The 25,293-nt window shown below is 49.9% G+C and overlaps 3 protein-coding genes and 1 pseudogene across 6 annotated transcripts; 2 read left to right on the top strand and 2 right to left on the bottom strand.

Annotated features, from left to right (window-relative positions):
* Nucleotides 1-1,991: 1,991 nt before the first annotated feature.
* Nucleotides 1,992-6,060, bottom strand: LOC123114091 (uncharacterized; annotated as a pseudogene).
* A 1,739-nt stretch (nt 6,061-7,799) lies between these two features.
* LOC123114090 (uncharacterized) lies at nt 7,800-11,716 on the top strand. 4 transcript variants are annotated; one of them, XM_044535462.1, is made up of 4 exons: nt 7,800-8,928; nt 9,007-9,173; nt 9,681-9,805; nt 11,321-11,716. In XM_044535462.1, exons 1-3 carry the CDS (start codon nt 7,879-7,881, stop codon nt 9,799-9,801), a joined length of 1,338 nt encoding a protein of 445 aa, XP_044391397.1. In that variant the 5' UTR covers nt 7,800-7,878; the 3' UTR covers nt 9,802-9,805; nt 11,321-11,716. The 4 variants fall into 4 exon arrangements, with proteins under 4 accessions (XP_044391397.1, XP_044391396.1, XP_044391395.1 ...); XM_044535461.1 differs by having other exon boundaries at nt 9,639-9,805; XM_044535460.1 differs by having other exon boundaries at nt 7,801-9,173.
* A 2,637-nt stretch (nt 11,717-14,353) lies between these two features.
* On the bottom strand, nt 14,354-15,733 carry LOC123115239 (uncharacterized). Its single transcript, XM_044536455.1, has 2 exons — nt 15,729-15,733; nt 14,354-15,572 (listed from the first exon to the last, which is right to left on the bottom strand). The coding sequence occupies exons 1-2, from the start codon at nt 15,731-15,733 to the stop codon at nt 14,363-14,365; spliced, it is 1,215 nt and encodes a 404-aa protein (XP_044392390.1). The 3' UTR covers nt 14,354-14,362.
* A 2,469-nt stretch (nt 15,734-18,202) lies between these two features.
* Nucleotides 18,203-24,927, top strand: LOC123115238 (uncharacterized). The gene is made up of 6 exons (XM_044536453.1): nt 18,203-18,546; nt 18,871-20,112; nt 21,200-21,312; nt 21,575-21,632; nt 24,027-24,753; nt 24,867-24,927. The coding sequence occupies exons 2-6, from the start codon at nt 19,911-19,913 to the stop codon at nt 24,925-24,927; spliced, it is 1,161 nt and encodes a 386-aa protein (XP_044392388.1). The 5' UTR covers nt 18,203-18,546; nt 18,871-19,910.
* Nucleotides 24,928-25,293: the final 366 nt, after the last annotated feature.

Genomic DNA, 25,293 nt, shown 5'->3' with positions numbered 1-25,293 from the left:
CGTTTGTCGATGTAGCCGAGAGCGTGGGTGGTGAAGCCGTGGTCGAGGTAGCCGTGCAAAGAATGTCGTGGTCGATGTCGAGATGGGGTAGCCGGTGTCGAGGAAGTCGCCGTGGAGCCGCGGGCGCAAGGAGGCGCCGAGTTAGTCGTGGGCGCAGTGGTGTCGAAGTAGTGGTGCGCTAGGAAGGAGATGATGTTGACGACGCGTCGCGGCGGGTTTGCCAAGCCCGGGGACACATCGTGGACGAAGGCACGCACCGGTGTTGCCAGCACCAGGCATGCGTAGATGGACGAAGACGAAGTTGACGAAGAGCCGACCAGGCTTGCCAGGCCTGGGGACACGTCGTGGATGAAGGCACACATCAGTGTTGCCAGCACCGGGCATGCGTAGACGAGGACCTGCACGAGTTGTACGCCATGTCGAAGAAGTTTGAGAGGCCAGCAGAGAAGGACTCGACGACGGTTGCGGCGCCAATCGGCGCGGGGCCAATGTTGCCCGCAGTTGTCGGAGTAGATGAAGCGGTCGGGGTAGATGACGGCGACGCTGGCGACGGGCTGGTGCTGGACGAAGATGAAGGGGGTGGACGGGCGGCTGCGGCGGCTACAGAGGTAGCGGCGGCGGCAGCCAAAGAAGAGCGGCGGCGGCGGCCTGACGGCGGCGGCGGCGGCTAGGTTAAAAGTGCGGCGGCGGTGCTCGAAGTAGGCGAAGAACCCTGACAGCGTGACGAAGACCGGCGCGGACGGTGGCGTTCCCGCGCCAAGGGAGACGGCGCGGCGCATACCACGGGAGGTCGACACACGGTGACGGCGGAGTGGACCGAAGGCCGCGGCGCTACGGCCCAAAGGGGCGACGCAGCGGCGACAGGCGGGTCAGGGCGACGGCAGGAAGACCTCGGGCGGTGGCGGGGACCGCAGGCCACGACGCGACAGCCCGAAGGGGCGGCGCGGCGGAGGAGCGCGGGTCGGTGCAACCGCGGGGACGGCCTCGGGACGGCGGCGTGGACCGCGTGCCACGCTCCCTACGGCCCGACGGGGAGACGCAGCGGCGGCGCGAGGGTCGGTGCAGCCACGGGGACGACCAGGAGCGGACGGCCTCGAGACGGCGGTGGACCGCGGGCCGCGGCACAACGACCCGAAGGGGCGACGCAGTGCAGCCGGGAGAAGAACCACGGGGCGGCGGCGCTGCGGCCCGACGGGGCGACGCAGCGGCAGCCCGTTGCTCGATCGGTGGAGGGATGCGCTGAACTCGGGGACGATCTTCACGGGACCTGCGGAGGCGCGCGCAACCGACAGGCCAGGTCGATCACACGGCGTAGATGAGGCGGATCGTGGCGGCGGGCGGGTGATCAATCCGATCGAGCGCGAGGTCGGGGACGCCGCTCGGTGAAGACGGGGTGGCGGCGGAGTCCGAGATGAAGCCGACGACGGCGGGCGGCAGGGCGGCTATGATTGGCCGCCGCATGGCGCGAGGCCGTCGGGTCGAGTGATGCAGGAGTCCCGGTCGGAGCAGGGCGGTGATGGCCGGCGTAGATCGACGGGCGGGCCGGCGAAAGATCGGCAGCGGTGAAGGGCCGCCGCATGACGCGAAGCCACCGGGTCGGAGCAACCGGCGGGCAGACGCGTGGACGACGCGCGAGGCCGCCGGGTCGGGGCGACCGGCGGGCAGACGCGCGGACGACGCGCGAGGCCGCCGGGTCGGTGAAGAAGCCGGCCGATCGCGCCGGTGTTGGAGTAGAGGCGCACGGGGTCGACGGCGGCGGTGGGCGACGCAAACCGATCAAGATTTGATCCGAAAACCAAAAATAAACCGACGATCAAGATGACCGGCGGGAGAGAGAAAACCCCGGAGCAAGGGCTCGGGGAAAAGACTCTCTAGGGCAGCCGGCCAACACGGTCGGCGGACGAACCCTAGGTACGGGCGGCGCGGCCCCCGGCGGCGGTCAGGGAGACCGACCGCCCCGGGGACGGCGCGCGGGTGCGGAAGCGGCGACGGCTAGGGTTTAGAACCCGGAAACTGATACCATGTTAGAAGGGAGAGGGAGATTTGGTGGAATAGTTGTTGTATTGCTTGAGCCTCGTAGGCATATATATAGGAGTACATGATCTACTTGGAGTACAAGACAAGCCAGAATATTTCCTAGTCTAACCTATATTTCCTAATACAATAACGTTACTCAACATACATGATAGCTAAAAAAGGTTGCTTTTATGCAGCAAAACCTACCCGATACAAGTACACGATTTAGACAGTTAACTGCAAGATAGAAAGAAAATTAAGCCCCCAAGCTGATGCTCAATAGTTCCATATCTATAATTCATTGGTAAGAAAGATAAAAATAATAAAACAGGTCTATACAAATTATAAGACAACTAGATGATATATGGCATACACGTTTGAAAATATGATCTAACCATTAAAACAAGAACACTATAAAACCAAAAGCATATTGATTTCTACAATAACATCCTACAAAACACGGACACGCCTGTAAATGCCGAACTGCCGTTCTGATACGGCGGGATATGGGTATACGCCAGGATACTCGAATTTTGCAGTATACCCCGAATTTGATATATTTTTTTAAAAAAAAAAAGAAAAAATGCAGGGATACACCGAGACACGTGCGGGATACGTTTGGGACACGGCCTGGCCGAAAACAGCCTCAGCCCAAACCCATACCTATCCTATTTTGCAGGAACTCCCGCGCGCTCTCGTCTTAAGGACGAGGTACTCCCATACTCCCTCCCAGCCTCCCAGGTCGCACTGGAACGCACCGTAAGCCGCCTGGACTCCTCGCCGCCGCTGACCGCTGGGTGTTGGCGCTACCCCCAGCCTCGCAGGTAACCCAGCAGCCTCTCCCCTCTCCTCTTTTCTCAACCTCTTCCTCTTTTATTCTTCAGATTTGCTCTGCTGGATGCTGCTTGCTGGCTTGCTGCTTGCTTGTGCTGCCGCTTATGTCAGTGCTGCTGCTGCTGCTGCTCATGCTTGTATTGTCTTCCAATTATGTCTTGTCTTCTAATCTTCTTTACTGTTTGTGTTTGATGTATTTTGCAAGATGGATGCAGCTTGCAATGACAACATGACATGGGGGATGAGGATCAATCAAGCACTTGATAAAAGAGACACCAAATGGGATTTTCTGACTATATTACAGGGCATATTTTATTTTATTATATATATACTCGCCGTATCCCTGAATGGCTGTTTTTGGAAGATGTCGTATCCCGTATCCCCATATGCGTATCCCCGTCTTTCCGTCCCCGTGTCCGTGCTTTTTAGATGCCATCTACTATCTATACTACAGAATTGAGTAACAACCAGTAGTAGAAGTTAAATGGTCCAGAATGATGGTGTAAATTCAAGAGATAATTTATATTCAGTTGCAAATCCCAAACAAGAATATTACTTTGCACATGCAGAAGTACATGACCATTGTTTTATGTGGGTTATATGACTGCATAGAGGGGATCGCAATGCCATATTAAAATTGTGGGTTCAATTAATTCAGCAACTTCTTTGAGCAATCATTCCATATGCCATACAACACCTAGAGAACAATGCATACTCAGGGAAATCAAGCAGGCATTTCACCACACAATGGTGCAGCCCTGGCACTGACAATGGTCTTGAGGAAGGAACAATGAGATACGGTAGATTATTCAGACTCACCTTTCTCTGAAGATGGAGCACCCTCAACATTGCTATCAGAGGTTACCAAGTTCCTGGCATCATCTTTGCTGGTTGTACCCTTCACGGATTCTTCATTTGGTGCACTCTTGGGAATATCACCCGAAGAATCTTTCGTTAGCAAGGCACATCCATGTTTGTTCAGCATACTAGCACCCTCCAGAGCACCTTGTCCATAACAAGGAACCCTAGATGAAAACAAAGGGGTGAATTTTCAGTTTATAACTGTTAAGGTTATATAAATGACATGAGGCCATGGAAGTTGTGTAGCGCTGCTACAATTATACCATCATCTGTTTTAATGACACTAGGTGCTACTATGTTCTGTTGAGTTTGGTTTCTAACAACTAGCTAGTGTTTGCACATATTATGAAGTACAATTTACGAGGTACCATACCAATAAACGGCACATCGATGAGATATTTACAACTAGCCAGCACCAGAGGCATAAAACTCTTCTAATACTTCCTCCCTAGTCCCTACCATATTAATTGTCGCTCAAACATACATCCGTTTGAGCGACAGTCATTTCCGGACAGAGGAAGCATGATAACATCTATCACTCCAATAATTGCACTTTGATTGAATGCTCATGAGCTCATCACATCACACTAATCATCACAAAAGATGCCACACTAACGCTAATTCGTCTCATTGAACCTCTGAAACGCCAACACACTCGGTCGTGCTCGCCGCCAAACAAAAAAGGAAGATAAATACGGCTTGGCAACCTCCTCCTCGTAGAACATCTAGTACCGCTCTAAACAAGTACCAAACTAAAGAGAAGTTTCCTTTGACAATGCCATCTATACAAATGTTGAGTGGCACGGAATAGGTGAAAGTGTTTTGGAGTAGAACCCTCACCTCATATTGTGGCCATGGCTGATGCTTTCGAAGGTGTTGACAAAGTCCCCTCCTTGATTGCATTGGACCCCTTGTCGAACAGCAGCTGCGCCTGATCTACCGTTTTCTCCTCCTCACCGCCTGCTTCCTTATTGGGCTTCAATGCCAGAAGATTCTGGTGCTCACCTCTGGGCACAGGAGTGTAGAAACCGACAACTGGAATCAAATCATCGAAGCCACCGTAATTGCAGACCTTCCTCGCATGCTCTGATTGTAGCTCAACTGTGAACAGGCCAGCATCCGTGCTAACGAGAATGACATCTGCTCCCTCAACAAACCTCACCACTCGCCCCACTCCACGGCGCGCGTCACTAGGAGCACTACTAATTGGGAGCAAATTGTCCAAGCAGATTTCCCGGCTCAGCACCCATCGTGCATCAGTGCCGTCACCCGCCTCCCTTGTCCACAATTTGACATGCTGATCGAACAAGCCTCCGATAACTCCCAATCCGCCATCCTCCATCGGCATGAGGTTACATCCGACTTCGGAGCAGTCGCCTGGTGGCTCGAATACGGTCAAAGTGTGCCTTGCCATGTCATACTCCGTGATTGACTTATATTCGGGCGTGCCCCTGAAGTAGAGCAAAGAGCTGCCAACGAGCAGGCTGGAATATTGTTGGTAGTTAATTTGGAACTTGCTGAGCACCGAGGTCAGCTCTCCCCAGGTGCCAGTCTCGGACGAGTATACGGTCAGCGACCTAACCCACTCCTCCTCCTCCTCCTCCTCCTCCTCTGGGTCAAAATCCTCCTCATCGGGGTCGTCTGAGAAGGAGAAGACGACTCGGAAAGGACCCCCGAGACAGTCGCGATGGTCGCACCCATCCGCTGCGCACAACACAGCCGCCATCGGGAAGTAGTTCCTGCTCCCGAACGCCGCGGGCATCGGCACGCGCTGCTGGGCGCCCGTGGTTGGCTCCCACAGGAGGAGTTCCAGAGTACCCTCTCCCGTGGAGATGAAGAGGGCGCGGCCATGGCGGCAGTCCTGGGCCCGCCAGGAGTGCCAGTCCGGGACGGCGGGAGAGAAGGACGAGGCGGTGGTGGGGATGAAGTGGGGGACGAGGCCGCGGACTAAGCAGCGGAGGAAGCCGGGGACGGGTGGTGTCCGGTGGAGCTCGTGGAGGCGGCGGAGGAAGCCGAGGAGGGGTGGTGTCCGGTGGAGGTCGTGGAGGCGGCGGCGGAAGGGCGGGCGAGAGACGATGCCGGCCCAGTCCTTGCAGACAATGGAGGCGCGGAGGAGGAATGCGGGGTGGTCGGGCGGGAGGCGGAGGAGGATCTCTTCGACGAGGTCGTCCGGGATCGCCGGCGGCGGTGCTGCCATGGTACGGTGGTCGCTAGGTCTGGGTGGAATCTGGAAAGAGACTGGGGGGGATTTTGGAGCCTGGCTACAGCGAGGGGATTGGGAATCTGGGCGGAGCGGAGGCTCATGGTCCTCCTCGAAGTGGAGTGGAGGCTCATGGCCTACGGACTACGGTGTTGCCCAATCAGCGCAATGCATTATGAAAAGTAACAGAAATTTCTTAAGAAAAAAAATGTACATAGCCGAATCTAAGCTTTAGGGGCAGACGTCGTCGTCTTCCGATCTGGACAAAGGCTTTCCGCGTTGAGTTGGGGACAATCAATCATCGTGTCGGTTGGCTAGCCTCCTCCGACAATCCATCGAATCTTTAGGCCAACAATCTTGTTCCTCTTTGCCTCCATGCCACAAGGAAAGGAGTGTTGTGTTACATTGGAGTCTGTGGTATGCCACTCCAGAGGTCTTACTGGACCAAGTGATGAGCACGGCTGCGAGCTCATTGGCGAGTGTGGCCACGACGAGGAGCTCAATGGTGGGGATGTGTTCGACCACAACAGAAGCGACGAGCTACGGGCGCAGCAAGCTAAAGGAGGAAAAGGAAGAGGTGACAGAGCTCACCGAGCGGCTCAAGGTGGCCGGCGAAGGGCTTAGTAGCTGCAGGGGTAGCCGGAATCGAGGGATCTCGCTGGCGACAGAGGCGGAAGGGGGCGAGGTCGTGCGGCGTCAGCGGTGCTTCCCAGCTCTACCTGAGGGCACCAGACGATGAGGCGGTCGACGAGGAACGCCTACGGCATCACGGCGAGGCGAGAGGTTGACGGTGGCCGCGGGATCGACGCGGCGACAGCAACGACCGCGTTCGGGAGAGGAGGAGAGAGCTCGGGTGAGAGAGAGAGAGAGAGAGAGAGAGAGAGAGAGAGAGAGAGAGAGAGAGGGAAGTGGATGAGGGGTCCAGGGGGATGGACGAGTGGGGAGGGAGCCCGAGGCGTCGGGGGTTGCCCTTATCCTCTTGTCGGGCGTCGCCGACGAGGTGGCTGGATGGCGACGGGCGCGCGCGGCCCTGCCCGGTCGGAGGAATGGGAAGCGACCGGGGAGGGGGAGTGTGCCGGCTCGAGTGGGCCGAAACCTAGGGGAGTCTAGGGGCTGTGGCCCTTTTCCTCTTTTTTTTGTTTTTCTTTTTCCAGCAACTTTTGCATTTTCTTTTAGCCATAATTGAATTTGCAAAAATATGCCACTGGCCAAAACAAATTGAAATAAATATTGTGCATTGCCACAAAAAGATTGTGAGGCTTTTGAAATAGTTTGCAATTTTTATAAATTGAAAAGGCATTTAATCTATTGTTTTAGCCACTGTTTTAAATAGTTTAGTGCACTTAAGCACTTTGCAAAAATGTTGGCTCACTACCAATATTAGTTATGGATTATTTGGCACATGATGAACATTTCAGTTTTCATGTTTGAGAAATTTTAAATTTCAACAAGCATTTGAATTTGCATTCAAAGGGGAATTTGAAAGAGACACGAGAGAATAATGACCAGACACTTGTTTAGCAAAATGATTAAATTAACCCCAGACGGTTACTGTAGCATCATTACACAGAAATTTGCATGATTTGTTGCATTTCTCTCAAGAAAACAACATAGAAATTTGCAAAATTGGCCCTTTGGATTTTTAGATGCTCCGCTGATAAGAACTTAAAAAGAGGGGAGGAGTCTCTTTGAAATGCAGGATTTGTTGCATTTCTCTAGAGGAAAGAACATATTCTCTTTTTTTTTTTGCAAAAGCGGTCCTTTGATCTTTAGATGCTTCAGATAAATATAATACAATAAGAAGAAGTTAAAAAGAGAAAAATAAGGGGAAGGAGTCAAAAAAAAGAAGAAGAAAAAAAGAAAGGAAAACAATCTCGATCGTTTCACCCTCTGAACTGAGGAGGAACTTCCCCATTTCCTCTATCCAGATCCACGCCAACAAGACCCAGCGAGCAGAGCAGAGCTCCATGTCCATGGCAGCACCACCGCCACGCCGCCGCCCCTCGCTCCCGTACGAGCTCGTCGAGGAGATCCTCCTCCGCCTCCCACCCGACGACCCAGCCTGCCTCCTCCGCCTCTCCTTCGCCTGCAAGGCCTGGGGCCGCGCCGCCTCCCAGCCCGGCTTCCGCCGCCGATTCATCGAGCAGCATCAGCATCGGCCACCGCCCTTGATCGGCTTCCTCCACAACTGGGAGGACGAGCGCGTCCCCCGCTTCCTCTCCACCACCGCCTCGCCCTTCTCCCTCCCCGCCCCGGACCGCGCCTCCTGGCTCGCCCTCGACTGCCGCCACGGCCGCGCCCTCTTCCTCTCAGAGGGATCTGGTGCTCAGCAACTCCTTGTGTGGGATCTAAACACGGGCATCCGGCGGCGCATACCAGTGCCCCCGCTGCACAGCAGCTACGTGTCCCCGACCGCGGCCGTGCTCTGCCCAGCGGACGGGTGCGACCACCGCGACTGCAACGGGGGCCCCTTCCGCGTGGTCTTCGTCTTCACCGTGTACCGACTTCAGATCATGTATGCTGGTCTCACGTCGGTGTGCGTCTACTCGTCAGAGACTGGCACCTGGTCCGGTGCACTGAAGAAGATTAGTCACAGATCCGACGCATTGAAGTTCACATGTCATTCCAGCCTGCTCCTTGGGAGGTCTCTGCTCTACTTCATGTCCGACCGTGGGTTCATCCTAGAGTATGACTTGACCAGCAACGTCCTAATTGGGTTCGAGACGCCGGACGTGAACTTTGACCCCATATTTAACCTCATGGTGGCGGAAGATGGTGGAATAGGAGTTAGCGAAGGCTTCAGTTCCCATCTCAAATTGTGGTCAAGGGAGGAGGGTGATGCAGAATGGGTAATTAGCCGGGTCATCGACCTGCAAAATTTGCTCCCACCTGCTGCTCTCGTGGATGCAGAGGCTGAAGTGATGGTATTGGGATTTGCCGAGGGAGTGAATGTCATTTTCGTTAACACGGTGGCTGGCCTCTTCACAATCGAGCTACAGTCGGAGCGGGTGAAGAAGGTGTGTGATAATCATGGCTTCTGTAATTTGATTCCAGTTGTCAGCTTCTGCACTCCTGTGGACCGTCTCAAATACCAGGACCTGCTGCCGTCGATCCCTAGTGAGGATGTAGGTGATGAGGAGGGGGGAGAGGAGGACAAAACAGTAGATGAGGCACAGCAGCTGCTTGACAAGGGGTCCAATACTATCAAGGAAGGTGGCTTTGTCGACGCCGTTGAACGTGCCAGCCATGACCTCAATGCCAGGTGAGAGCTCTACTACTAAAAGCCTCCCCTGTTCTGAGCTACGCAATGCTGAAACATGTGTATGGATTTGATTGTGGGAAAAATACTTCCCATTAGTTCGGTACTCTTTAGGATCAGCTGTTGGTTGTTTCCATGTGCCCTTAGTTTAGTTACTTTGGGACTTTGAGTCATTAGTTTGGGAGATGAGTTTAGAACGGTTTTAGATGTTCTGCCACAAGGTGGTTGCCAAGCAATGTTTTTCTTTCTTTTGTTCGGCAGCGACCTCAACTGTTTTTGAGTGATTCCACAGGTCGAATTAGCCTCAGTGTGTTGATGGCAGTACTTGAGAGTTAGGACCTGACATCTTTTGTTATGATTTATGCATTGCCATGAATATCAAATCTGCATATATTGGAGGGATATGTATCATCCTATTTGAGAAGAGTTCTGTACCTCTCCTGACTAGTCTCTTGTTATAAACATCAGTGAACAGAGCCAGGTGAATGATTCTTTGGATGATGTTTCCAGGAGTGCATCAAATGAAGAATCGGTGAAGGACACAGCCAGCGAAGATGATGCTAAGGACTCAAAGACCTCTGGTAGCAATGGTGAGGATGCTGCTCCATCTTTGGAGAAAGGCGATTCTTAAGAAGGTACTGTATTATCATTGCCCCTTTCTTTGGACCAGCAATGCTGCCAGGACTGCACAACTGCGTGGTGAAATACTTTATTCTCTTTGAAGTTTGCATTGCTCTCCCAAGATTTCACATGAAATTTAACTTTTATGGAATAGTTTCACAAGTAACTTTTGGGATCAACAGGACCCACAATTTTAAAGAGGCACTGCCACTGCCCCAATTAGTCATATACTCCCACAGAAAAAAGCCATGTGATCCTGCATATGCAAACTACTAGTAGTCTTGCTTGGGACTTGGAAGGAGGAATTGTTTGCTATTTCTACTTATCTCTTGAATTCTCATTGACATTCCATAGAAGACCGTTTAATCAATGCAGTTTTGCTAATAGATGGTAGATGATGTTTCTGAAAACAGAAAATGCTTTCATTTCTCAAAAAAAACTTGTGCCATGGGTTGATCATATCTTGAACTTGTGTCTGGTGCAACATGTCAGCCATTTGCCTTCTATATTTATATACATATGTTTTATTACCTTTCTTACCTATACACTTGGAATAGCAATGCCAGTTTGAACATCTATGCATCTATCTAAATAGTGTACTCGCAGAAGGTAGATTTACTACAGAAGATCTCCTCTTTTAAATCATGTCTTACATAAGTTATGCAATAATGTGATTAGTTGGTGTTAAACGAACCAATCTATTATCATCATCATGCTATAATGATCATGTTGGACCAGTTAATCATTTGTATGGATCTCTTCCTGGTGAGTTTTCAATCGTTTAATAGAATTGATGGTCATGCATCAATATGTTTTCTACCTCTTAGAGTAAATATGGGTAATAGTCGTTTTTAACAAGAACATTGATATAGTCATTTACTAGGGGAAACTCAAATGGTAACAACACAAGCCTAGACGTACTGTAAATAACCTTGGGGTTGCAGGTAGAGGCTTCAAATGTGGTAATGTCAGGTCTCTGCTGAACCTGTGTAAAAAAGAGACTAGCAACAGATTGTTCACTGTCTGTAAAATGTGGTTCAGCCAGATATTAAGTTCTGAAATTGCCAAGATATGCCCGAGACACGGCATTAGATGTTGCAACTGCATGTTTCATGTTACCTCGATGGTCAATACTCATCTGTTGATGTGTATACAAGTAGCTTGATACGTGTTGTTGTCATTCAGCGTTTGATATGTTTTCTTCTTCTTCTTCTTTTTTACCAATGCTATTGCAATGTTTGCCATATTCAGTATGTGGTTGCAATGTTTGCCATGCTCCGAAAAGACTGCCATTGTTCTGCTCTTTTCTGTGACGCGACATTCTTTGCATCAGTCTTGGAGGGTTGTATAAACCATATTGCATGTTCCTGTGCATGTGTGAAATGTTGCTTTTTACGTAAAATTCATATGTACTATATTTTGTCTGACTCAATTTATTCTGCTAGCATTACATGCCTCTTACAGGAGTTTTGCTTTCTATGTATATATCAGTTGTACTAACATCTCAATCTGTTGCTTTGTGCTGCTAGTGCTACGCTGATGGTCAGGCGGGATGTTTCATCAGTCATCAGCGCCTTGAGTATGATCCTTTTCTTCTCCGCAATTGGGAAACACTTTTGTCATGGTATTATAGTTTAGATTCCAGACTAAATGTAGACAAGAATTAAGGCACCAAATGTGGAGGCTTTGGCACCCCGAAGAAGTGAAATAGCGAATGATGTTCAAGAGCTGGTCTGAAGGATAGTGTCGCAACTAGGATTCTATGATGCAAATTGGTTGCTGAGTGGGGATCAGGGTCAATGATGCCTAATGCCTAACATTGAATGGTTTAGGGTCTGTTTGTTGTTCTGTACAACGGCGTATCTATCATGTGAGGATCATTTCATCTTTATGAAATAGGATAAGCATCATCGACTCTTTCTTTCCTTGTCTGTGTGAATCTGTTTTTGATACTCTTTGCGGCATTTCTCTGTTTGTGTTCAGAACATATTTGTGAGGGTTTCAAAGTAACTGTATACTAGCATGTATGGCTTATCCGGAGAGGCGGAGTCAACATACCAAATTAGCTTTCCGCAATTGGGAAACACTTTTGTCATGGTATTGTAGTTTAGATTCCAGACTAAATGTAGACAAGAATTAAGGCACCAAACGTGGAGGCTTTGGCACCCCGAAGAAGTGAAATAGCGAGTGATGTTCAAGACTTGGTCTGAAGGATAGTGTCGCAACTAGGATTCTATGATGCAAATTAGCTGCCGAGTGGGGGCCAGAGTCAAGGATGCCTAACATTGGAGCAGTTCAGGGTCTGTTATGTTGTTCGTACAACGATGTTTTGATCTTTTGAGAAGCATTTTCATACGTATTTGAGAAGCATTTCATATTTGAGAAATAGGATAAACATTGTCAGACATATTTCATCAGTTTCTGTACTCTGTTTACCCTATCCATATGAATCCGTGTTTTATACTCTTGGCGGCAGTTCTGTCTTTGAGTTCAGAGCGTATTTGTGAGGGTTTCAACATTACTGGTTACTACTCCATCGCCTGGTCCCTCGCGCTGGTGCTATGTCCCCTCGTTAATTAGGTGGCTGCCGGTGCCATTAGTCGGCTATCCCATCGCCACCGAGCTTACAAGCTCCCTTGCTGCCCCGGTTCTCCTCCAGGATCCTGCCTGGCCACCCTCCTATCCTTTGCGCTTGTGCGCCGTATTGGTTTGACAGAGAGGCCTTCATGCGTGGAGGATAGCCCCATTCGCCCCCTCCTCCATCTTCATCTCACATAGGGTTTGATTCCACATTTCACATAAGGAAAATGAATTAGCGGAACTGGTATTACCCTTTCAGAAGAAAGAAAATAAAATAAAAACTAAAAATATTAAAATAATGAAACTTTTAAGCAAGAATGAATTAGTGGCATCGGTATTACCCTTTAAGAAGAGAGAAAAGCAAGAAAAAAACAAATTTGTGTATAGTTTGAACAGAAATTACACTTTTTATAATATACAAGTACAAGAATATAATAGTGAAATTTTGCAAAAAAAAAAAGATTATGAAGAAGGAATGCTTTGGTGGCATTGGTATTACAAAATCAAAATAATGTATTTTTCTAAAAAAGAATAAATTAGTGGCATCGGTATTATCCTTTAAGAAAAAGAAAATAAAAAATAGAACAAACAACGAAAAATTTGCACACAATATTCATAAAAAATATGTTTTTAAATATTCAAGAACAAACATATAATAATGGAATTTTCGCAAAAACCATTCCTAAGACGGAATGAATTAGTGACATTGGTTTTATCCATGAAAACAAAATAATAACTAAAAAATCAAAATAAGGCACAATGATGTAGTAGTTATTACCCTTATAAGAAGAAGGATAACTATTTTATTAAAAAAGACTTGCACACAACTTCGTTCTAAAATTGCACTTTTCGTAGTATGCAATAACAATCATAAATAGTGTAATTTTCGTACATATGTGCATAGTATTTATGTATATGCATTTACACTCACCCAACATTCCAAAAGTACCCACAAAAGAAAAATAAACCAACGAACAAAGAAAAACAAAAACACGGAAAAATAGAAAAAAAACATTAGATAGAAAGGAGTGTTGGATCGGACAGTTAACGAGTTTTGGCCCAATAGCAAATATACTAACCCTGCCTCAAAAAAAATATGGGATCAATAAAAAAAATAAGCCTAGCACGACAAACAATAAAGGTAGAAAAAATGCAGCAAAAATCTTAGTGCAAAAATCAACGGCCAAGAAATTGATTGACCAAATTCAATTTTTTTAGCTAAAGTAAATTAATAATGTAGAAATGCATGCTCTAGCTAAGAGACTATGCAATACATTTGTACGTCAACACTTTTCCTCACGTGTATTTTTCTCAGGCCTAAACATGAACCGAAAGTGCGCTGCAATCGAATTGCGCCAGCCAGTGGCGGAGCTTGGGCCTAATCTTTGGAGGGACAATGGGTTGAGGGGCAAAACTACGAGGTTTAGTCTGTTTTTACTGAACATCCAGCACAAAAACTAACGTGTATTAGGTGAATTTTTCTGTGTGTGTGTGGGGGGGGGGGGGGGGGGGGCGGGGGGCGCCACCGCCCAGGTTGGCCCCCATGAAGCTCCGCCACTGGCGCCAGCCACGTCGTTAACTCAAGATCTCTTGGCTCCAATGCCATGTAGAAGTGCATGCTCTGGTCAATGCAACCAAAAAACCGGTTTGATAGAAAAAAAAACTAGCAATATACTACTCCCTTCGTTTCTAAATATAAGTCTTTGTAGAGATTTCACTATGAACCACATACGGATGTATATAGATGCATTTTAGAGTGTAGATTCACTCAATTTGCTCCGTATGTAGTCTATAGTGAAATCCCTACAAAGACTTATATTTAGGAATGAAGGGAGTACATTTATACTGTACGTCAACAAATAATCAAAGTACCGCGTCTCAAAGCAACGATAACCTTGGTCTTTCAACTTCACGACATGCCGGCCGGTGGCCCGCACGGGTCACCGCGACCACGTGCCGCCGCTCCTTCCGAAGAACCACCACACGGTCGATCAGTCTACATTAAGCTTCTTCATCCCGCCCTCGGCGTGGGCGCGATCCCGAGCCCGCCGCTCTAAGACAAGCGTCTTCACTCGGGCCTCAACACGGGCGCGATCCCGCCGCTCCATCGCCATCTTCACGGCCACCTGCTCTAGCTTCATCAGCCTGCGCAATATCGTCTGCAGCGCCAGCTCGGTGCGCGCGCCGTCCTCGAGCGCCGCCCGCATCTGCCCCCACATGCCGCCATACATCTCCTGGAGGACCTCCTGGCACTCGCGGCGAGGGTAGAGCTGCTCCAGCGTACGCGGCCGCCCATGGCGTCCCGGCGCCGGCGCCGGCTCCGGCTCGACTTCTTCCGGCGACTCCACCATCCTTGGCTTGAGTTCCTCCAGTGATTTCTCCGTGCGTCTCAGCGTGACCGCCAGCTTCGAGTACGTGGCCTCGAACTCCCACGCGTCCCTAAACGCAGAGACTCTGCCGTTCTTCGAGGCCGTCGTCGTCTTCCGGTCGTGGTCGGCGCGGGGTTTCTTCGCCGCGCTCGGGCTCGGCTTGCGGGAGGCGGCGGCCTTGCGCTTCGGTCCATGCTCCGGCTCCTCCCTTGCGCGACGCCGCGTCAGAAAGTCACGCCCGTCCGTCGGCAGCGGCAGGAACTCCGTGAAACCGCGGAGGAGAGGGCTGTCCGCGGAGCCGAAAACCTCCAGGGCCTTCCCGTAGATTTGATGCGCGTTCAGCGTCCCCTCCATCTCCACGTTGAAGAGAAGCACCAGGAGCATGTCGTAGAGCCCGGCGTCCGCCGTCTTCACCCGCTCCAAGAACCGCATGGGCCCGGCGCACTCGTCGACCGTGCGGCGGTGCTCCCTCTTGGGCCGCTTCGGCGGCGCCGCGGCGGCGGCATCCTCACGGACGGGCTTGGCAGCTTGGTGGTGGCTGGGGCGGCCGAGAAAGGCGTCGAAGCGCTGGAGGAGGTCGGGAATGGCGTCCGCTCTGGCCAGGACGGCGTGGGTGTCGGTGGTGTTGCCCCTGCCCAAGCACGCGAGGAGGTGGAGGATGGTCTGGCTGTGACTGCCTGACTGGACGCGAGGCCGGCTTTGACATGTTGTATGAATGATAGGGCGGCGTTGAATTGGCTCGCCGGAATCTTGTCTGGCAGTCGCGCCATGGCGGGCCGGCGGTGTTTGCTTCTGGTGCGGTGGGCGGTGGTTGATCGGCCTATTTATTCCCCTGACAAGAGTTTTAGTAGGACTCGTACTACCGAATCACACTGCAGGTGGGACATAAGGCATAGTGTGGGCTCTTCGATCGGCCCACTTACCAAAAAAATGTATAGAACCAGAAAAAAAAAGGGAAACTGCTTCAAAACAGCCGGATGCCAACTACCGCATCGCGCAGTCCCCTTTACCTTGTGACGCGTGGCCTGTGGGGGCCACCCACATACCCTCTCTTTCCTTCCTTATTTTCCCGTGCCCCTCCCCTTCCTTAGAGCATGTCTAACAGAGCCCTCAAAAACTCAACCTTCAAAACTAGTTTGAGGGCCGAGAAAATGTCGTTTTGAAGGCCGAAAATCCCTGACGCAGATCAGTGCCCTCAAACCAACCCTCAAAATCTCTGTCTTGTCGTCCTCTTCTTCTGCACGGAGGGAATCGAGCCGGGATGGGTGGCCGGGGCAGGGAGGCGCGGGGCGGGGCCGGGCGCCGGTGTTGGCGCGGGGGCCGTTGCCGGCGGCGGAGGAGCGGTGGAGAGGGTGGCCGAGGGCTGGAGGGGGTCCATGGCCGCCGCCGGCGGCGCGGACCAAGGCTGGCGGCGGCGCGGTGGTGAGAGGCAGTTGGGGAAATTTCATTCCCGCGCAGCTCGTTGACCAAGTGAGGGTTGGGCCTGGAAATTGCCCTCCAACCCTCACTAGTGCAGGTTGGCCTCGAACTTGAGGGTTCGGCTTGAATTTTTTTTGAGGGTTTAGGGATTTGAGGATACCGATCTGCGCCTTTTTTTCCTCAACCCTCAAACTGGCAGTTATTTTGAGGGTTTGATCAGTTTGAGGGCTCTGTTAGACATGCTCTTATCCTCTTCCCCATGCTCCTCTCTTTTCTGCTCCTGCAAGACACATCAGATGTGGCTCGCTGCACTGCACGACGGAGCTGCGGGGGCTTCGCCGTGCTACAAGGCAAAGGGGTGCCACCGCACTGTGAGCTGCGAGCAAGCACTCCAACAAGCCATCAATGCTACGACGGCCGGCGACGTGCTTCGAGGCGGTGCTACAAAGGCGCTGCCGTGCGTCGAGCCAGTGCTGCGACGATCCGACGACCGGCGACGTGATGCGGGGCAGTGCGGCGACGAGTCGACGACCCACAACGTGTTATGAGGCGGTGGTACAACGACCAGCGACATGTTGCGGGACGGTGCTGTGACGGCGGCGACGTGCTTACTCGGCGGTGCGACGGCGGCGTCGTGTGTCGAGGCGTTGCTGCCACGAGCCGACGATTGACGGCATGCTGTGAGGCGGTGCTGCAAAGACCGGCGACATGCTTCGAGCCGGTGCTACGACGGCGCCACCGTGCTTCGAGCCGATGCTACGATGACCGGCGACGTACTGCGCTGCCGCCGCCGTGCTGTAGGTGGTGCTACGACGACACCGCCGTGCTTCTAGTCGATGCTACCAGACCGGTGATGTGCTGCAAGGCGGTGCTGTGACGGCGCCGCCATGCTGCGAGGTGGTGTGCTCCGACGACCCAACATCACTCCGGCGACGCCTTGACAGAGCTCCGATCTGGTGGCACTTAGGATGCTATCTTGCTGTGTAAATGATGCATGCCACGGCCGCTGTTTGTTTTCAACAGACACAGTAGCGGAAGACGACGACTGAGTCATGCGCATGGAGCACGAACGGATGCATGGTTGCGAGTTGTGTGCATCCAATGGCTGACGGCCCGAACAAGAGATGGACCGGCAAGGACCCGTGAAGGGATGGTCTTGGAATTGTGGGAGGCCACTCCGTTGGTGGTAATATATATAGCTACAAAATTCTTCTAAAAAAATATAGCAACAAAACAAGGGAAATCACTGTGATCACCCGATAATGATGCATGCGTCCGCCGTCTCCATAGCCGTTGGATCTGATTCTTACCAGATAACTAGAAGCAACGTATTATCTAAACTAGGTTTTGCAACTGAGTTGTTGCAATATCTCCCACTGCAACAACTAGTCTGTTGCGGGATCTGGATCCCTATCCCCTCCAGAGTAGTGGCTGCCCGTGCTCTTCCCAAGCTCCCAGTCAAATCGACGTCTCATCGCGCTGCTTGGACCGCCACCATCGGCGTTTGCCGCTGGCCGCCCGCTCCACAATGAACATCGGCCGTCGCATTGCGCCTGAACTCAAGCTGCATTCGTTGTCCCGGGGAGCACCACCTCGCTGCTTGCTGCTAGCTACAACAAGTTTCTGCAACTAGATCTTTGTTGCAAAACAAAGTAACAAGACCTCTGATACAAAAAAATTAAATTCCAACGAGATCTCTGTTGAAAAAAAAATTAAATTGCAACAAGACAGTTGTTGTAAAAATAATCCATAACTTGATTTATATTGCAAAAATTTCTGCAACATAACCCATGTTGCAAAACAATTCTAAAACACGGCATGTGTTGCAATGGTAGAAGGTGACCCTCGGCCACTCATTCCGTCAGACCCGACCGCTCATGAGGCGGCGGACTCCCACAAAATAAATCATGTTGAGTTCCTTTTGTTGGAAGTGGGGAGAACATTATAATTTGCAGGAAGATGAAATTTAAGAGACTTTCATTCAAAGAACAGATTTTTGTGTTCATTTCGAAAGTCACTGTTTGTACGGTGCAAAAGTCGGGCTCCATCTCGAAGCTGGTTGAGCCGAACCATTCCATTCCACCATTCCCCAGCACACACCTAGATCCAGCAACCACCAATGGCATCGCCGCCGCCGGCGCTCCCGGACGAGGCAAGATCATCCTCCTCCTCCGCCTCCCACCCGACGACCCGGCCTGCCTCCTCCGCGCCTCCGTCCTCTGCAAGACCTGGAGCCACAACGTCTCCCGCCCCGGATTCCGCCGCCGCGCCCACGAGCTCCACCGGGCACCCCCCGTGCCCGGCATCCTCCTCCAGGACCGGAGAAACAAGCGCGTCCCCCGCTTCAACCCCAGCACCGCTTCGTCCTTCTCCCTCGCCGTACCAGAGTACGGATCCTGGCTGGCTGCAAATATCTTATTCTATTTGAGAACTGTTATATGCGTCTCCAGCACTAGCTAGCTAGTTGCGAATATCTCATGGCTATGCAGTTTACTCGCATACCACTACTTCATAATCTGTGCAAACTCCAGCCAGTTGTTAGAAAAGGAAGTCAACAGAGCGAAGTTAATTAGCACCTTGTGTCATCAAATTGGTTGACAGAATAATTGTAGCTGTGTTGTCCAATCATATATCACAGTAACTTTCTGCCGGACCATGTTATATAACCTTGACATATGGACTGAAATTGTATGCCTTTATTTTATTATCAGGGTTCCACCAGATGGGGAGAAGTTGCTCTAGAGTCTACCACTACCAGCATGGTCTATGGTCTATGGACATGGACGAGTCTTGCTATGTGAAGCTCAAGAGCAGACTCATCCTTTGGGTGATGTTCCTAAGTTTAAGAGCGCACGGAATGAAGAATCTGCAAAGAGTTCAGGTAGGGCCAGCAAAGTTGATGCTGGGAACCGAAAAGACATCAGGTAGCAATGTTGATGGTGCTCTACCTTCAGAGAAATGTGATTCTGAATAATTTGTTGTACGCTTGTACTGTATATACCATTACCCCTTTCCCCCAGACACGTGTGGTGAAATACTCAAAGTTTGCATTATTATCTAGGCATGTGTCTGAAATTTTACTTGTATGGAATAATTTCTCAAACAAGTTGTGGAACTAACTGAACCCACTGATGTTAGCATGGCACGGCTGATGGCCCAAGGTAATCATATTGCACACAGAGTTGTGAAGTGTATTTGGACTTTGAACAGTTTGCAGTGTGGCGATATCTCTTAAATTATCATCATCATTCCATACGAGACAATTTAGTATAAGTTGTTTTCCTAATATATATATTATTCAATTTTAAAGCATAGATAGTAGATGATGTTGCACAAAGCATAGAGAATCTCTGCTTGCTCGGAACAAGCTTGTCTTTGGGTTGTACATATTTTGAACGTGTACCTGGTCCTGCCGTCCTGGTGCCATGTGTCAGTTACTCTATAGCTATGTCTATGATTACAGTGTGTGAACAGTCGATTATCTTCCCAAGGAGATTCTGAACTGGCATTATTTGATCAAACAACATTTAACCCCTCTCTTGTTGAAGGCCATGGCTTTTTTAAGCCGAGAGAACGGCAAGCACAATTCGCTGCCTAACATCGTAACCCCTTTTTATTTTTACATTTTTGCTAAAAATCAGTCGACTGATTTTGTTTTGGCTTTAAGTCAAATTTTGAGGCGTTGATTCAGTCTGAATCTTGGCGCACCGGTGTGTCTGTGTTCCATGTGCGAGGGGTTTTGGCGATCAAGATGTGCGTTATTGGGTTCTGGTTTTTTCTCCCACCTGGTCTGGACCCGCGCCCGTCCCCCGAGGGGAAGGAGGAAGGCGAGTTTTCCCGGCGGGAGCTGCAGGGATGGATGGCAGGGCAGAGGAGCTGTCCCGTCGGGCGAGGCATCACCGAGTGCCGGTCGGTGGGTGCGGAACCAGCCGCCGTCGTCGGTGGGGAGGAAGGTGCGACCATCAGTGCACATTATTATTGTTGTTTTATTATTTCTTTAGTCATCAGTATTTTTGTTGTTTTATTATTTTCTGAATTTCATTGTCTTATTATTACTCCCTCCGTCCGGAAATACTTGTCATCAAAATGGATAAAAAGGGATGTATCTAGATGTATTTTAGTTCTAGATACATCTCTTTTTATTCATTTTGATGACAAGTATTTTCGGACGGAGGGAGTACTTCAGTACTTCAGTCTTCAGTCTCATTCTTTCAAATTCAGTTTATTGATCTTCAGTGCACATGTTTATTCATTATTCAGCAAGTCCCTTCTCACTTAGATTTTCATTTTTCAAATCCCTACTTATCAGTCATTCCTCAGCCTATCAGGTTTCTTAATTTCAGTCCTTCAGTATATATGTCCTCAGTTTTCTTCTGTTTCAGATTTCTGTAATTTGTCCTTCAATTTTAAAATTACTCATTCTCCAGTCTTTCAGCCCTACCTTCTCAGTCATCTTCAGTATTCATTGAACATCAAGACTATGCGATCAGGCCAGGTTTGGGCAATGGTTTTTCCAGCGTTCGTTTTTCGACGTTCTGTCGCTATCTAGGATTGTTCAGATTTTCCCTTTTTTTAGATAACATCGCCACAACTTTATCATCATTATTGTTCCTCACATGAGGATTTGGTTCTTCAGTTTCGTCAATAGTTTCAGTATTAGGTGTCAGTTTCATCAGTTTCCTCGCTAGTTTCACTGTTCGGTGTCATTTTCTTCAGTTTTGTCAGAAGTTTCAGTGTTAGGTGTCATTTTATTTAGTTGTGCAAGTTACCACATAGGCAGGTTAGTTAGCTAGTTTAGCAAGTTTTCAGACAGTTTTCTGAATATCTAAATCTCTCATTTCGCTACTTTAGTCTTCATTTTATTTCTTCACAATGATTTTCCTTTTTAGTCCTTTTCCCAGTTATTATTTCTTCATTTTTCCAGATTAGATACACGCTGGAAATGCATTGAATGGGGGTGTCTGTGTTGTCGAATCCTACCGTGATCAGATACATGCTTGAAAGTCAGAGATACAACTCACAGCAAAATCATTTTTGCAGGTCTGCGCAACAAGCCTCCTGACATCCGCGTCGCTTCCAGTGACTGTAGCAGCCAAGAAGGAGCTGCCTGTTTGTGGGGGTGGGTCTCAAGACGGAGCTTTTTGGGCTTGAATGTTAGGTCAATTTTTGGGCATTCAGTTCGGTTCAATTGCAGGCTACGTTTTGCTCTGCCTCTCTTTTTGTGTTTTTTCGTAACACTCTAAGAGCTTTAGTTTTGTTATATACTCCCTCCGTCCCAAAATAAGTGTCTTGAGCTTAGTACAAATTTGTACTAGAGCTAGTACAAAGTTGAGACACTTATTTTGGGACGGAGGGAGTACAATGGAGTAGTGCCCTGCGGATCCTCTTATTTCTTTTGAATGTTTTTTTTTGCAGGAGTTCATCGCCCCCCCTCCATGTGGACTGATTAACACTTCTTCAAAGGGACAACTAGGTACCCCCTTTTTTAATTCATGTTTTCAGTTTGTGTCATCTTTATGTCAGTCAAATTAAGTTTTCCTTTCAGTCTTCTTAGTCTCAAGTTTTAGTATCCTTATTAGTTTGAGTGTTGCTCGACTGGTGATTCAAATATATTCATGAATTTGAAAAAAGTTTGCAGATTTCAGAAAAGGTTCATGAATTTTTTTGAAGTCTTGGATTAAAAAAAATTCATGGGTTTGATTTTTTTTACATGAATTGGAAAAAGTGTGCGCATTTGAATCCTCTGCAAAATTGAAAAAAGTTCGTGAGTTGAAAAATTGTACATGAATTTAAAAAAACATGGATTTGAAACAAGTTCACGGGTTTTGAAAAAAGGTTAATGAATTTGTAAAAAATTCATGGCGATCGGGCATGGACGGGGGCAGTGCAACTCTAGCACAGACAGGGAGTCAATAGTTGGATGCAGAGTGGGCGACAAGATCCTGGGCAGGAGGCGGCATAGCTTGTACGGGCGACGCCGAAGTGCGGATGACCGGCGGGTGGTCAAACATGAGATGTGGTAGTGCTGGAAGGACTGGATATTTTTAGGCGGCTGCTAAATCATCCGCCTAGCCAGCCGTACGATCTGCCCCTGGTGGTCGTTCGATCACGGCAACACAGCCCCACCCCATGTCTTCCTCCTCTGATGCCATTTCACGAGAGAAACGCATCACCCATTGTGGCACATGCGTCCTGCGACCTCGCGGCACCGGAGCCATCGGCGAGCACTGCAACGCAGCTCCAAGAGCCGCCCGCGACCGATACATCGCCGACGGTGCTCGGGAGCCCGGCGTGCAGCACCGGGACCACTGGCGTGCGGCTCCATAGCAACACCAAGCGCGGCAAGAAAACTTCAACGCAGCACCGACGACGTCTCCGGCTAAGCTTCATTGCAGCTCCAGCAGCGCTCTATTGCAGCCACAGCAGCGCTCCATTGCAACTCTAGCACGCGAGAAGAAGCTCCAACGCAGCACCGGTGGCGAGCAGCCCAGCCTCCTCCTGCGTGCTGCGTTGCAGCATGGGCGCCCGCCTCCGGCCTTCGCACTGCGTTGCAACACCGGCGGTGAGCAGCCCAGCCTCCTCCTGCGTGCTGTGTTGCATCACTGGCGGCGAGCGGTGTCGCCCTCCTGCCTTCGTGCTGCGTTGCAACACCGGCTGTGAGGACCAACAGCTGGTGGTTGCGACCCCCCTCATTCGCGGCAACAACAACTAATTGTGCCGGGACGCAGCAGGCGGTGGTTGTCGTCGTCCCTCCCGATTCGCAGCTGTGGTGGCTGGTGGTCGGCGTTGCCATGGAAGCCCTCCCCTCTCGGATGTGAAGAACAAGAGATGGGGAAAGGAAAGAGACGAACACGGAGAACGCGTGGAGAAGAGTGAAGGGATAAGGCTGAGGGGAAGCGGTGGACTAGCCCACAAGGGCACGTGTCGAGCAGAGGGCGAGGTTTACGACATGAGAGATCAGTTGGTTGGAAATAAACGTTTTCCATATTTTTATCACTTGCTCTGTTCACCATATACACGACTGACATGTGGGCTCACTTTTGTTGAGGTGTTTTTCTAAGAAAACTATTATAGAAATGAGGGACACAAGTGTCTTTTCACGTGCCAAGTAATACCGTCTGCTGAAAATATGGAGGGTAGTGTTGGGAAGGAAATTCAGAACCAATGTCAAATAGGGAAGAAAATAATTTTCAGATCAAATAGGAGAGACATGCCTAACCCCTTTTAACAAACTGCTTGGGCTGAAGCATTCCACTCAACCACCCAGATCCAGATCTAGAGACCACCATGGCAGTAGAGTTGTTGATGCTCCCGGATGAGCTCTTCGAAGAGATCCTCCTCCGGCTTCCCCCCGATGAGCCAGCCTGCCTCCTCCGTGCCTCCCTTGTTTGCAAGGCCTGGGGTTGCGCCGTCACCCGTCCCAGCCTCCGCCGTCGCCTCCACGAGCTCCATCGTACAACCCCCGTGCTTGGCTTCCTGCACGACCGTCGCGACAAGAGCATCTCAGACTTCATCCCTACCACAATATCGTCCTTCTCACTCATCGTTCCAGACCGCCGGTGCTGGCGGGCCCTCGACTGCCGCCACGGTCGGGTCCTCTTTCTCTCTAACTCCAAGGGCCAAAGCACTGAGGAATTTCTCCTGTGGGAGCCAATCACGGGTGCCCAACAGCGCATACCGGTGCCCGTGGCTTATGACAACATAAGTGCGAACATGATTGTGTACCCACCTGCCGCCGTGTTCTGCACAGCGGACGGGTGCGACCACCACGACTGCCTGGGGGGGCCTTTCTGCGTGTTGTTCATCTTCTCTGTCAACAACGTAGACACTGATGACGACACTGACGATGACGGTGTCACGTGGGCAGGTATATACTCGTCAGAAACTGGCACCTGGGGCGAGCTGACCTCATTGCAACCCTTCTGGCCCATGTGCTTCACATTTTATTCTAGTGTGCTTGTTGGGAGGTCTTTGCTCTACTTCATGTTTGATGATGGGTCCATCCTAGAGTATGACCTTGCACGGCACGGTCTGGCTGTGGTTGATCCACCTGAGTCAGACTACATCGACCAATGTAACATCATGCTGGTGGAGGACGGTGGACTAGGTGTTAATGAAGTTGTGAATTTGCACCTCAAATTGTGGGCACGGGAGGCGAGTGATATCACTGATGCACGATGGGTGCTGAGCCGAGTCATCTACCTCGGCAGTTTGCTCCCAATTAGTGCTTTCGTGGGTGCAGAGACTAGGGTGCTAGTGTTGGGCTTTGCCGAGGGAGCAAATGCCATCTTCGTGACCACGGTTGCTGGCGTCTTCATGATCAAACTACAATCAAATAGGGTGAGAAAGGTGTGCGATGATCATGGCTTTTGTAATTTGATTCCACTTGTCAGCTTCTACACTCCTATGCCTCGAGTTGAGCACAAGGATCCGTCGTTGAAGCATAGTGAGGAGGCAGATGGTACCGACCAAGAAGGGGAGGAGGAGAAGACAGCAGATCATGCACAACAGTTGATTAACAATGGGTCCAATGTTAACAAGGAGGGGGACTTTGTTAACATCCTTGAATGCGCTATCCATGCCACAGAGAACAGGTTAGTTCGGTGCTGAAGCATGCCAATGTATTCTTTGTGTGGAAAATAAATTGCAAGTATTTCAGTGCTCTTTTGGGTCTGTAATTGTTCTAACATGCCCCTTGCTGCTCTAGGCCTTTGGCTTTTGTAGTTTGGTTTCAGATGTTCTATGGTAATGTGATTACTGAGCTATGAGTGTGTTGCTGTTTGAGATGTTAGTCGAGAGCAATACTTGGGAGTTAGAGCCTAGTATGTTCTGTTGTGATTAGCATCATTTTTATATCAAAGTTCAGGTACCATGCTAATCTACTTGGGAAATGTTATATGTGTCCAGTACTGGCTAGTTACAAATATCTCACCACTCCGCAGTTTATCCGTATAGTACTTTACTTCATAATGTGTGCAAACACTAGCCAGTTGTTAGAAAAGGCAGTCAACAGAACAAAGCTATCTCCTTGTGTCGTCAAATTGGATGACAGAATTATTTTAGTTGTGCTTTTCTATCATAGACCACAGTAACTTTCTGCCTTGTGTTATAGTCCTTGACATATAGACAGAAAC

Source organism: Triticum aestivum, chromosome 5B (genome assembly GCF_018294505.1).
Source record: "Triticum aestivum cultivar Chinese Spring chromosome 5B, IWGSC CS RefSeq v2.1, whole genome shotgun sequence".
Classification (NCBI taxonomy): domain Eukaryota; kingdom Viridiplantae; phylum Streptophyta; class Magnoliopsida; order Poales; family Poaceae; genus Triticum; species Triticum aestivum.
This window is presented reverse-complemented; position numbering and strand designations above follow the sequence as displayed.

Bases quoted from the DNA above. Each gene is read 5' to 3' on its own strand.
- LOC123115238 (XM_044536453.1), top strand. From the start codon at position 19,911: ATGTGCGTTATTGGGTTCTGGTTTTTTCTCCCACCTGGTCTGGACCCG. The intron at 21,313-21,574 runs GTTAGGTCAATT...TTTTTTTTGCAG, and splicing joins GGAGCTTTTTGGGCTTGAAT to GAGTTCATCGCCCCCCCTCC. The intron at 24,754-24,866 runs GTTAGTTCGGTG...TTGCTGCTCTAG, and splicing joins ATCCATGCCACAGAGAACAG to GCCTTTGGCTTTTGTAGTTT.
- LOC123114090 (XM_044535459.1), top strand. From the start codon at position 7,879: ATGTCCATGGCAGCACCACCGCCACGCCGCCGCCCCTCGCTCCCGTAC. The intron at 9,174-9,638 runs GTGAGAGCTCTA...TATAAACATCAG, and splicing joins AGCCATGACCTCAATGCCAG to TGAACAGAGCCAGGTGAATG.